Source organism: Penicillium manginii, assembly GCF_028828005.1.
Source record: "Penicillium manginii strain IBT 31320 chromosome Unknown utg000005l:1.0-5665137.0:1.0-5668048.0, whole genome shotgun sequence".
In the NCBI taxonomy this organism is placed as follows: Eukaryota; Fungi; Ascomycota; class Eurotiomycetes; order Eurotiales; family Aspergillaceae; genus Penicillium; species Penicillium manginii.
In genome coordinates this window covers 4414503-4426517 of record NW_026643106.1, presented here as the reverse complement: position 1 = coordinate 4426517, position 12015 = coordinate 4414503, and the positions used below count along the sequence as shown (strand labels likewise).

Here is a 12015-nt window from a genome sequence, read left to right as displayed (position 1 = left end):
TGAAGCTTGCCCATTCAAAATGCCCAAAGTCAACAAGAAGAAGCGCAACAACGCAGCCTCAGATGCCGGGGCGGCTGCGAAAGCCCAGGCTATCTTTAAGATGAACACAGATATCGGTCAACACGTTTTGAAGAACCCCGGTATTGCCGAGCAGTGAGTTAAAGTTTGCAATTATATAACCTACTGAGACTGAGACTAATCTCCCAATCTCTAGAATTGTCCTCAAAGCCGATCTGAAACAAAGTGACGTGAGTATTTCTTTCTGCGGGGACATCCAGAAACTCCGCTAAAACTTCACTCTACCCAACAGATCGTCCTCGAAATCGGTCCCGGTACTGGTAACTTGACGACAAAGATTCTGGACAAGGCGAAGAAGGTCATTGCGGTGGAACTGGATCCTCGTATGGCGGCCGAAGTCACCAAGCGTTTCCAAGGCACTCCGGCCCAGAAGCGTCTCGAGGTTATTCTCGGCGATGTGATGAAGACTGAGTTGCCATACTTTGATGTCTGCATCAGCAATACTCCTTACCAGGTATGCTTTCCCAAAATGAATGACAAAGGTTGATTTCAGTCTAACAATATCTGTCTAGATTTCCTCCCCTCTTACATTCAAGCTGCTGGCGACTAACCCGGCACCCCGTTCTTGCATTCTCATGTAAGTAGTGCACTGCGATACTGCGCGACACCCATTCATTCGACCTATGAAACTAACATACATTTCCCACCCAGGTTCCAGCGCGAATTCGCCCTGCGCCTCTTCGCCAAACCAGGCGACAAGCTCTACAGTCGTCTCTCAGTGAACGCGCAAATGTGGGCTAAAATCGACCACATCATGAAAGTTGGCAAGAACAACTTCAAGCCGCCGCCCCTGGTTGAGTCGAGCGTCATCCGGATGGTTCCCAAGGTCCCCAGGCCACAGATTGACTATGATGAGTGGGACGGTCTGCTTCGCATTGCCTTTGTGCGTAAGAACAAAACTCTACGATCCAGTTTCATCGGTACGCCTACCATCATGGGCGTCCTCGAGTCGAACTACCGCACCTGGTGTGCGCAGAACGATATTGCCGTTGAGGACGGACCCGCCGAAGATGCCGATGGCGATGTCATGGACATGGGCGATCAACAAGATGGCGATAACGCCGAGGGCGAGGAGGCGGACGAGGTCATGGAAATGGATGACGATGATGTTCCCGACTTCTTTAAGGAGGAGACTAATTCCCGCCTTGCGCAGGCGCTCAAGGGCCAGAACCCGCGGAAGAAGAAGGGCAAGGTTGCGGAATTGGTGCGTGAGAAGGTGCGCTCGGTTTTGGAAGATGAAACTGGTCTTGGCGAGAAGCGCGCGCGTATGTGCGACGAGAATGATTTCCTGAAGTTGCTTTGGGCCTTCAACCAGAAGGGAATCCATTTTAACTGAGTGGGACTTGGGATGGGACTTGAACTTTCAAGTTAAGTCTTCTTGTTGAGGCGCCAGACTATTATAGAGTCCAGTGTGTGATTGATGAATTATGATTACTTTCAATAAAAGATACCATTTTCAGGAGGCACATCGCCTTGCGGTCGAAGATGTGCACTTGAGTCCTGGAAAAGAGACTGCCAGATGAATGCTTCGCTCAGCAGAAGTTCGATATCTTTCTCGGTCCAGTCCTTTGTAGGCAATGCTTGGAGGAACATCATAACCTCCTATTAGATCATTAGACATTAGACTTGTCTCACAGCGGTACAGACTGTGAAAAATAAGATACTTACTTGGAAATCCATCTTGACCAATTGATCCGTCCATTTGACCAAAAACGCAGCACAAACATAAAGATGAAATCGGGAGAAGCCCTGCTCCTCGGCCTAAAAACACCACGAGTATTAGTATAAATCTGCAGCAAAATTATTAACGGCGCAACATACCATGTAAGTATCCCACATGCGTATGGTATTCCTGATGCTCATTTCCCGCATGAGCAAACAATTCATCCACCGGAAACTAAACTGCATGAACTCCACGCCCTCTTGCTCCAGGTGCTTGGCCAAAGCCGAGTCGATCCGCCTCGTTAGATCACGTAGAGCTCTCACCTGCCGATGAATCCCCGGCTGGGCGTAGATGTAATTATCTTGAATCCCATCGAGTAATTTGGTCAGACACCAAAAAGTATCGGCCTCGACCGCATCCAAAACGCTTCGGGGTAGCTGTCCAGGGTCCATACCCTCTCCCACATTCAGATCCGTAATATACACACCAAGAAATACTTGCCAGAATGGCGTGACCAGATCATTGATTCCTTGTACATACCCACTGGCCGGGTGTCTGATAGCCCACACATACAAAATCCGTTCCAATGATCGTTGTGTAGCCTCATAGCCGTATAGTGGGATGTGAGGGCTTGTGCGAGGAACGTCGATGCTGATCTGGTGCCATACAGCCTCATCCAACCCCCGGCCACGACCTGTGCTGGTGGAAGGCGGGTTTGCAGCTGCCCCGCTGCCGCGCTCGAATGCCTGTCGAACTCCGTCCAAGTACTCCTTGCGCTTCCGCTCCAGTGTCGAAATTCGCCTTTCACTGTTTGTGGGCAGATATCCAAGAAGCAACTGCCAGGTCATTGGGCGCACTTCCTCTGGAACTCCAGACCACGCGAGATCCCGTAATTCGTTTAGCGAAACGGTGCTGGCCTGGAGAATGCGCTTGAACTTGTTGATCCTTGAGATGCGGCTTGAGTGTATCTCCCGGTCTTTGACAGAAGCATTCGTGGGGGGCGCAGAATGGTTGATAAGATTCAAAGCATTTGCCGGATCTAGATCGCCCACAAGTTAGCACTCATGCTATGCGACAATTCTGAAATGTATTCTGACTGACCTTGCAAGATATCCTTGTATTGAGGGCGGAGGATTTTCTCGTCGCTCTTGCGCGAGGTGGGATACATGGGTGTACCGCGTTCCTCTGCAATATCCGAGCTATTTGCCCGCTGTCTGCTGCTTGATGCAAGCCCGAATCCCAGGGAGGATGAATAGCCCCCCAATATTACCACCCGGGCCGATGTTCTTTGATTTAGAGGCTGCGGGCTTTTTCTTTCTCATGCTAGCGAGACTTGGAAGTCCAAATTCGTCTTCGTCGTCATCATATACAATGTGATCTTCTTCTTCATCGTCATCGTCATCGTCCTCCTCCGGGGTGGGATTGCCACTCCAACCATCCATTCCTTCTTTCATGAGACCGGTGTAGCTTTTATGGGGCGGGGACGCGACGTTTCCGGTTCGATGGCCTAGGTAGGATGACGGGGATGGGGCATTTGTAGATGATGTTCGAGGTGGGGTTCGTGGGCGCGCATGGGTCGAGGTGCCTCTACCGACAAGGATGTTTGTCAGTAGGATTTCCCGATGAATCAATTGAGTGAAGTAGAGAACTAAAAAAGGGGTACGAACTGTCCTATATTCGCATGGGAATATGAAGCTCCAACAACAGTGTTCTGGCCATATGTCTTCGACTGTCCCTGGTTAAGAGACGCAGATCGGCCAGCCCAGAAGGGAGAATCGGCGCGTCTTGGGGGAGGAGTCAGCACTGAGGTCCGAACTCGAAAATTGGAAGCATGGGGAGAATTCAATAGTGTATCACATACTCGGAATTGTCTGCAGCTCGACCAGCTTGGATTAGCTTGATAGATCATGGGGAAGTCGCGAGGCGATATAATACGAACCAACCTGGACCATTTCCTGGGTCAATTGTCAGTTCAGATCTCCCAATATTTGTTGTCAAATGAAGTTGGAATATAGAAGAAAGAGGCTCACCTGCTGTCCTTTCTTATTAGCCATAGCTGTCAACTGTGATCTTGACGAGTTTCAAGTGCGGGGCGCTCCAGTAATCGGGGTATGTAGTGTGATGCGCCAACCGAGCCATATAGCAACGAAGAAAGAAAGATTCTAGAAATCCAAATCCATTGCTAGAGCCAAGTAGCCGTGCGCGCGAGAGTAGGGCGTTTGTATTCACAGATGAGACAAACTCGAGAGGGTGTAATGGAAGCAAAGGTGGTTGTTGACGTCGACGGCCTTGCAGCACCCGTGCGTATGTAAGCCAAATCCTCCGCTTTTCCTTTTCCTCCAAGGGGGCCCAGACAGAGAGGAGATTACCACTTCATCACTTTCCACTTCACGCCACTCACGTCGGATTTTTAACTTTACACACCAGACTTTGCTTATCTTCAGATCCTTGTCAATTCCTTCCGCATTGTCCCCTTACACGCCATCTCAACACCTTCACAACATGGCTGAACCGGAGGATCTCGAGGAGGATCTCTTCGCGGATCTGTACGTTATCCTTTTTTCTCACCTCTTTTTTTTCCCCCTCAACTCCATTTCTTGTGAATCGCATCTCTAATTGCTTTACTCTCACTTAGTTATGATGCCGATGAATCAACCAACCGCACTACTTCCGCAGTAGAGACATCCAAGTCCGCCGAACCCGTCGCGGCCGCAGTTCCTACTCCCGCTGAGGAACCTGCTACTGCTATTTCTGCTGTCCCCTCTTACGAATCTTCGGCCCCCGATTCATACCCCGCATACCAGGCGCCCCAGCAAGATTACAATACAGGTTATCAGAATGGCTCCCAGGCCCCCGCTGTATCCGCGCAAGCTCCTAACGCAGACCATGAACCTCATGGTTCTGGATCCGGTACAGGAATTAAGGAAGATGGGTGAGTCCACATTTCCCCTCCCCCTCCCCCCTCCCCCACCCACTTGATTTAATTTTGTTTTGCTCTTGTTTTCGGCTTCGATTTTCGAGGTCAATCAATGCTATCAATCGAGATATCTGGGCGGTGTCTATTGCTATTCACGGAATACATATATTGCTGGCTGGCATGCTGGCTCTCTCAAGGGACAGGAAATTCGGCTTCACTTCTTGGCTGCGAGAAAATTTTCTGCAGAAGATTGAATGAGCTTTGTGGGGTCGTTGCAAGGGCCATTTTATTCTCGGCCGTCTGGAAATGAATGGCAGGTTTCGGACTGAATTCATCCACTGTTCGTGCAATGCATGGTGCTGGTGTTTGGTGGAGGGGAGCCTTCGTCGGCGGTCATCGGCAACTTGCAAAACAGAAAGAGTTACACCAGATTTTCTCCTACTGTCAAACCCACCCGAAACAAAACTTTCAATACCTCGGTGTCAGGAGACCAGAATGAAACTGCAAAAACAAACCTTGGAAGAGGGACTCGTGGGGATCATATCATACATATCTCGGTCAAGGTCCAGGCCAAGGACCGCGGAGTCAAAAAAAAAGTTCAGCCACCTCAGACCCAAGTGTGAAACTGAAACAGAAGAAATTTGAAAGATCGGTCTCTTCCGCGAACCTTTGTTGCGAGCGCCCTACATATAGTACAGCGGATACTATAGAGCTTCTTGTCGATATACGTTGATAGAGCAGAGCAAGAAGTAGCAACGCTGTCTGGTCAGAGTTGATCAAGCTAGTGTCTATGCGATTCTAGCATGGGACTTCTCTATTGGACAAGCAAAGGTTCTCCCTAGCTGGGAAAGAAAAGCAAGCACAGAAAGAGAGACAGTGACAATCCACTTATTCGCCCTCAAGAGTTCCGTTCGCAGACCACATCTTCTACATCGCCCGCCTATGGCGTGGCAAGTTCTCAAGAGGAGGAAACGGCATCAAGGTACCCCCACCCCAGGCTCATGTAAACCAAGTGGGCTTGGGAAAGGGAACTTTGGAATAACGCCGTGGAGTCGATACGTGATTCTACGTACTCTGCGCATTTAGCGTGTATCTCATCTATATGCCGCAAGCAAACACAGAAATGGGGGCCCCCTGCCTTCTCCAGACAGTTTCAGTTCAGCATTAGCTGTATTCGTGAATAGCAGCTTAGCACCACCCAGCTCGATAGCACGAGCATTCATTTACACTTTCTTCAGCCATGTGATTGATTTGACTTGAGTCTTGCCGTTGCATTTTGCATTCTCGGGGGCACTTGTATTCGTTTGATTTGATATCATTCTATATCCGTCGATGCTAATTACTTATTACTCTGGTTAGGAAAATGTTCATTGGAGGATTGAACTGGGAAACTACGGATCGTATGTATTTCATGCAGGACATGGACCGGAAGGGAATAATTTATATGGAATTTAATCTAACGGGTTTGTGGCAGATACTCTTCGTGAATATTTCTCTCAATTCGGCGAGGTCCAAGAATGCACAGTCATGCGGGATAGCGCCACGCAGCGCTCGCGTGGTTTTGGATTCCTGACCTTCCGTGACCCTAAAACCGTTAACACGGTGATGGTCAAGGAACATTACTTGGACGGCAAAATTGTAAGATTATCCGACCTGGCCCACAAAGCTCAGCGTCCCTTCAGACTAACACCTCAAAGATCGATCCCAAGCGTGCCATCCCCCGCGATGAACAGGAAAAGACAAGCAAGATCTTCGTCGGCGGCGTGAGCCAAGAAGCCACCGAGCAAGACTTCAAGCAGTTCTTCATGCAATTCGGCCGAGTCGTCGATGCAACTCTCATGATCGACAAGGACACCGGCCGTCCCCGCGGATTCGGCTTTGTGACCTTCGACAGCGAAGCAGCCGTCGAAAATGCGCTCTCCCGACCCCTAGAAATCCTAGGCAAGCCCATCGAAGTCAAGAAGGCTCAACCTCGCGGCAACCTGCGCGATGAGGACCGCGGTGGTCGTCGCGGTGGCCGCGATGGCGGTTATCAGAATATGAACCAAGGCGGCGGAGACGGTGGCTCCCAGCAACAGGGTGGGGGACAGCAGGGTATGGCCAACGGCATGACTCCGCAAATGATGGCCCAGTACTGGCAGCGCATGCAGCAATATTTTGCCATGATGCAGCAGCAGATGAACATGGCCGGCGGCGCCGGTGCCGGCGGCATGCCTGGTGGCATGGGCGCAATGGGTGGAATGAACCCAGCCATGATGCAGCAGATGCAACAAATGCAACAAATGCAACGGCAGCAAATGGGCGGTAACCCCCAGCAGCAACAAGGAAGCATGAGCCCTAACCCGCAGAGCCCCGGCTCTCAGTCTCAACCCTTGCCGAACATGATGAATCCCGCCATGCAGCAGGGTAATGGAGGAAACGACGGCGCCAGCCCCAACCCTTACAACCGCGGTCAGCAGCAACAGTCACAGTCAGCGCAGCAGGCCGCCGCGGCCGCCGCGGCCGGAGGACCTGGCTACAACGCGCAGGAACAGATCGCTTTCGAACAGCAGAAATATGAGCAGCAACAGGCTCGCCGTGTCATGGACAACCGCTCGTTCTCGCCTTACCAGCAGGGCGGTGGGCCGACCTCTTGGGAGGGTATGTACGATGAAGTTCCTCAACCCAACATCCCCACTGGGCCTCAGGGCATGGCCCGCGGCGGCAGTATGGGTCGTGGTATGTTGGATGGATACCATACCTACTCTGCCTGCTCCGCAGAGTAGGATGTTATTTCGTAAATCAGTTTTGCTAATTCATTCTTCTTTCCAACTTCTAGGCACACCTCCTCAACCCCAGCAAAGCGCTGCTCCAGCCAATGCTCCCACCGGCCCCCGTAACGCCGGCAAGCCTGGTGCGAATTATCGTGGAGGTGGTCGTGGTGGACACCGTGGTTTCCATCCTTATTCTCGGTAGACGGGAAGCGAAGAGAAAGCAAAAAAAAAAAGTTCTTCTTTCTTCCGTCTCGGTGGTTCTGGTTACTCACATCCTAGAGGCATCTGCGTGCCTCTATCTGTATCCTTTTTTTTCTTCTTTTCTTTTGCCTTTGACCATTTCCTCTTTTACTTTTACTTCCTCCTTCTCCCTTTCTAGTCTTGTTTTTCTACAACTGAAGTGAAAAATCCCTCCTCGTCAAAGTCCAAAGTCTACTCTCTGATTCTTGCCTTGCGGTTACGGTTACGGTTGTCCTGTCCTGTCTGTCCATTCCATCCATTTCCGTCCTGGTTAGCAAGTCTGTCTGTCTAGTCCGTCCGGTCACGTCCGGTCCCATGATTTCTGTTCCTTTTTCGAACGGGGCTGGGGATTTCCTTTTTTTCTTTCTGTTTTTTTTTTTCCGCCTGTTTTAATTTCCTCGGGAAATGGTCGATAGTGGATGAGATGGGATCAGCAAGAGCTTAGCATGGTGTGGTTATCTTGATAATATTCGCCCCTACCCTACCCCCAAAAGTGGGAATGGTCCGAGTCAATTCGGCTGTCTGTGTAGTGTACGTTAAGTTAAATGTCGAGTCTAGTAATTTCCAATGTACCGCACCAGCCCGGTCACGGTCCGGCTGTATTTGACTACTCTCTAGCCAGATAATGCTCTTGTAGGGGGTTGAGAGAGGCCATGTGTATTATTAGCGTGTCCGGAAAGTCAGTATCGTACCATTGCCAATACATGTCTTCCAGTGGGTAATGCCAAGAAACTTCAAGTTTGAACTATTCTTAGAATCTTGCGGGAATTCCAGGGTAGCTCGAGCCTGAGTCTGCCTATCTAGGTAGGTATTGGAGTAAGCTGGTGACGCTATGCCATTCCACCAATTTTCAACTTGAACATGAGGGTCGAAGTAAAGACTTTGGATTTACTATTACATTGTAGAAGACAAATAAGTATAAAAGGTTGTACTAAATTGCTTTATGGTCAAATCTATAGCATGTACAAGGAAAATCGACAACGCATTTTTCACCAAAGCTGAACAGAAGACACGACAAATGCGCTGAAATGAGAGAGAGTTCTTCAAGGAAGTAGGTCGGAGTGAGTATTGGACAAGATAAGAAAAACGAAGGTGGAGTATGTAGAGTGAGACAGACACGTACGTGTCTGCCAGAGAGAGAAAGGGGTTGTAATTTTGGCACAAAAAATCCAAATAAGAAAATGAAGGAAGGAAACCGTCCACGCTAAACAATAACACAGAAGACAAGGCGTCCAAATGCAAATGGAGCCAGCCCCGGGAACTCTCTCAAAAAGGAAAAGAGAAAGAGAGTAGGGGGTATAAGAAGGAACTTTAAAGGAAAGAAACGCAGCGGCAGCATCGTGAGATCAGTGATCGGTATCAGTACGCCATGCCGTAACCGGGTTTAGTCGGATGGCGGCCCTCAATTGGTGGACTTTGCCGGCCGTCGTGAATCTCCTGGCTGTAGCTGCGGTCATGAGTATGGGCGACGCCGTAGCCGGCGTAGGTGAGGTTCTCGTGGCTGCCAGCGGAGTCGTGACGGTGTGATGGCTGATCCCTGTATGGCTCGTAGGGGCTTGCGAAGTTGAACTTGCTGACTTCGTTGTAGTCTCTCTTCGGGGGGTGCTCGATCAGCAGTGATTCACGTGCATCCAAGGGGGTCAGGTCATCGAGATCACGGTTGGCCTTCTCGGCTTCCTTTCTCCTCTTGGCGTGGGGGGTTCTCGCGGATGCACATGATGATAGCGTTGACTGCGATGAGGATCGCAAGGACACCGGTGAGAGTGGACTGGACGACAATGAGGACAATACCAGTGACTGTCTTGGTGGTCTGGGAAAGACCCAGTTCTTCGACGAAGACCAGCACACAGGCAACAGACAGCACACGGACGATCTGGATAGTCATGTTGATTCCCATGGAGGACTTGGTGGCGTAGGGGCGATTCCACAGCAGAAGAATCAAGAGCAGAGCCTCGACAACCAGCTGACCGGCACTTTGGGCCATACCGTGACCCTGGGCTCCGGCAATGATACATCCCTTGGCCAACGAGTAGACGATGATTGGGATAAACAACCACCAAAAGTCCTTCTTGTAGTTATCGTAGAAGAGACTGTACTTGCGCCAGGTGTCCTTGTTGTCGTATAGGGCAGTCGCATCACCTTCAGCCTTCTTGTACTTGCGAGCCATGTAAATGATACGCCAGGCAAAGAAGATCAAGACGGCCGTGAAGAGACTCAGAGTGACCGCAGCCAAAAGCTTGGCGCCCCACGAGTCACCATTCTTCAGTTGATAGACGCAGTAGAGTACCCAGATGCTGTACAGAACAAGGATCATATTGGTGATGGTACGTGCCATCAGACCCCAGTAATCTTTGCGGAAGGTCGCCAGCTTCTTAGGGAAGTTTCCCCAGAGGGCCCAGGCTTCCAGAATAACCTTCACCAACAGGATACCAACGATAACGACGGCGATAACAATGGCGAAGATCAAGAGAACAGTCATAAAGATATTGGCGGATGGCACCATAAGGTCCTCGCCAAGTTTCTTGAGACCCGAGGTAGTTGTTAAATCAATGTCCGAAAGGCTGTCGCTGCTGCTCGTGCTGTTGGTCGAGTTGGACGAAGAAGTTTCAACGGAACGGGCCATCATCTCACCACCGAGACGGAGGACCATGTCTAGGTCACGCTTGCTTGTTGTTGACGAATTTGTGCTCGAGGAGCTAGAAGACAGGTCGTAAAGGTAGCTGTAGCTGTTATTGGTCAAGTTTCCACCAGTGGCTTCGCGGAAGCTATCGATCGAATTCTGCATGCTGTTCCATGAAATGAGACCGGTGCTCCAAGCAAAGTTCTTGGAGAAGCTGGAATAGACTTTAGGATAGCTAACACTCAACATGCCATTGGTGGCCATCGAGTGGAACCAGCCCATCACGTCGCCGAAACCTGGGCTCGAGGAGGGAGCTCCCGGGTGACCTGCGGCACCGAGGGCAGATAATCCACTGAGAGCCAGGGCGCCCGCCGCAATACCGGCGGAGGCCCAGGCGACACCCTTCACATCGGTCGACTTTCCATTGGACAATTCCGATTGAACGCAGGCGACGTTATTACCGTTGTCACCCTTCAGGACCATCTTTGCCTGGCCATCCAGGTCGGGTATGTTGAAGGCAATCGAGGGGATTTGACTGGCGTAATTGGAGGGGATGCTATAGCTTCCCTTGGCAGAGAAGGCGCCAGAGGGGACTATTCACGAACATCCAGTCAGTTTCCACATTCGAGAGGGGTATTGGGAGGGAATGGTAGGGAATGGCACTCACCAGGACACAAACGCTCAACGTGGATTTCATCACCACAAGGATTGAACGTCTTGGAGTAAAGTTCATTGCCGTACGCAGTCACGGTCAGGGTCGCAGTAACGTTTTGTTCCTTCGAGTTGGTACCAGCCACGTCGAAGACAACCTCGTTAGATGAGCGAGTGTAGGTGACATCAAGCTTTTGGACTTTGATAGCGGAGTCTGTCATGCACAGGTTGAAACCACTGGTGCTCAGGGTGTCAGTGGCCAGAGCAGGCACAACACCCAGGCCCAGCAGGGCCCAGACGAAGGACCGCATATCGAATATGGTCTGGTGTCGAGGTACCAGATAGGAGATATATTTAATCGCTAGTATCGGGGAATGACGATTGGGCAAAAATTCATCAGGGAGAGGACAAAGGCGAGAAGATTACAAGCACATAGGCAAGTGAGCGAAAAGATAGTCGCGTGGAAAGCGGCAGGATCAACCTGCAAGCTGAAGAAGGGAATAGGAGGTGAGGACGAGGAACGAAGGACGAGTATAGTCGAGTAGCGAGGTCGCTAGGTCAGATGAAAAACGAAGGTGTCGAATTGGAGGAAGTAGAGAAAGAGAGTCAGAGAGAGTAAGGGAGGAGGCCAAAGGGAAAGTCTCGACCGGAGGTGGGTGTGAGGGTGGTAGGTGTACGGAGAACGGAGTAGTGGGTGGTGTGTGATTGCCCCTGAAGGGAAGGATTGATTGGCCCTGCCGCGTTTCAGAAGTCTAGACTCCTCCCTTTCCTCTTCCTGTTCCTCTTCCTTTTACCTTCCAATTCATTCCCCCTCTACCACTACTGGTCTAGGTCTACCCAATTTTATTGGCATGTTATTTTTATCGTGGATACGCATTCACAGGTACTGTGAATGTAGTCAGATTCTCCCACCTCCCCCATGTTGACAGTGGAGCTCAACTTCCAGCGGGCCGTCCAACGCCCATGGTACCAGAGACTACCAGACACTAGCCCTTCATAACTTCTATGGCGCTACGCAGGATTTCCCACTCCCCAAAACCAAGACTTGAACTAGTCCTGACTAGTCGGGGAGGGGCCCAAGTCCAACGCCACG

General features: G+C 50.6%; 5 protein-coding genes across 5 annotated transcripts; 3 read left to right on the top strand and 2 right to left on the bottom strand.

The window, feature by feature from the left end:
* Positions 1–19: 19 nt before the first annotated feature.
* N7533_007975 (dimethyladenosine transferase) lies at positions 20–1414 on the top strand (the record flags this gene model as incomplete). The annotated part of the gene is made up of 5 exons (XM_057104625.1): positions 20–153; positions 215–248; positions 311–532; positions 591–655; positions 730–1414. 5 exons carry the CDS (start codon positions 20–22, stop codon positions 1412–1414), a joined length of 1140 nt encoding a protein of 379 aa, XP_056959582.1.
* Positions 1415–1515: 101 nt separating this feature from the next.
* On the bottom strand, positions 1516–3795 carry N7533_007974 (GTPase-activating protein GYP1; the record flags this gene model as incomplete). Its single annotated transcript, XM_057104624.1, has 8 exons — positions 1516–1680; positions 1747–1839; positions 1900–2780; positions 2843–2926; positions 3012–3328; positions 3409–3556; positions 3681–3696; positions 3772–3795. The coding sequence occupies 8 exons, from the start codon at positions 3793–3795 to the stop codon at positions 1516–1518; spliced, it is 1728 nt and encodes a 575-aa protein (XP_056959581.1).
* Positions 3796–4243: 448 nt separating this feature from the next.
* N7533_007973 (RNA-binding protein) lies at positions 4244–4677 on the top strand (the record flags this gene model as incomplete). The annotated part of the gene is made up of 2 exons (XM_057104623.1): positions 4244–4287; positions 4377–4677. The coding sequence occupies 2 exons, from the start codon at positions 4244–4246 to the stop codon at positions 4675–4677; spliced, it is 345 nt and encodes a 114-aa protein (XP_056959580.1).
* Positions 4678–6021: 1344 nt separating this feature from the next.
* Positions 6022–7613, top strand: N7533_007972 (RNA-binding protein; the record flags this gene model as incomplete). The annotated part of the gene is made up of 4 exons (XM_057104622.1): positions 6022–6058; positions 6133–6296; positions 6356–7376; positions 7477–7613. 4 exons carry the CDS (start codon positions 6022–6024, stop codon positions 7611–7613), a joined length of 1359 nt encoding a protein of 452 aa, XP_056959579.1.
* A 1397-nt stretch (positions 7614–9010) lies between these two features.
* On the bottom strand, positions 9011–11233 carry N7533_007971 (transient receptor potential ion channel family protein; the record flags this gene model as incomplete). The annotated part of the gene is given in 3 exon segments (XM_057104621.1): positions 9011–9353; positions 9367–10864; positions 10939–11233. 3 exon segments carry the CDS (start codon positions 11231–11233, stop codon positions 9011–9013), a joined length of 2136 nt encoding a protein of 711 aa, XP_056959578.1.
* Between the last annotated feature and the right edge of the window lie 782 nt (positions 11234–12015).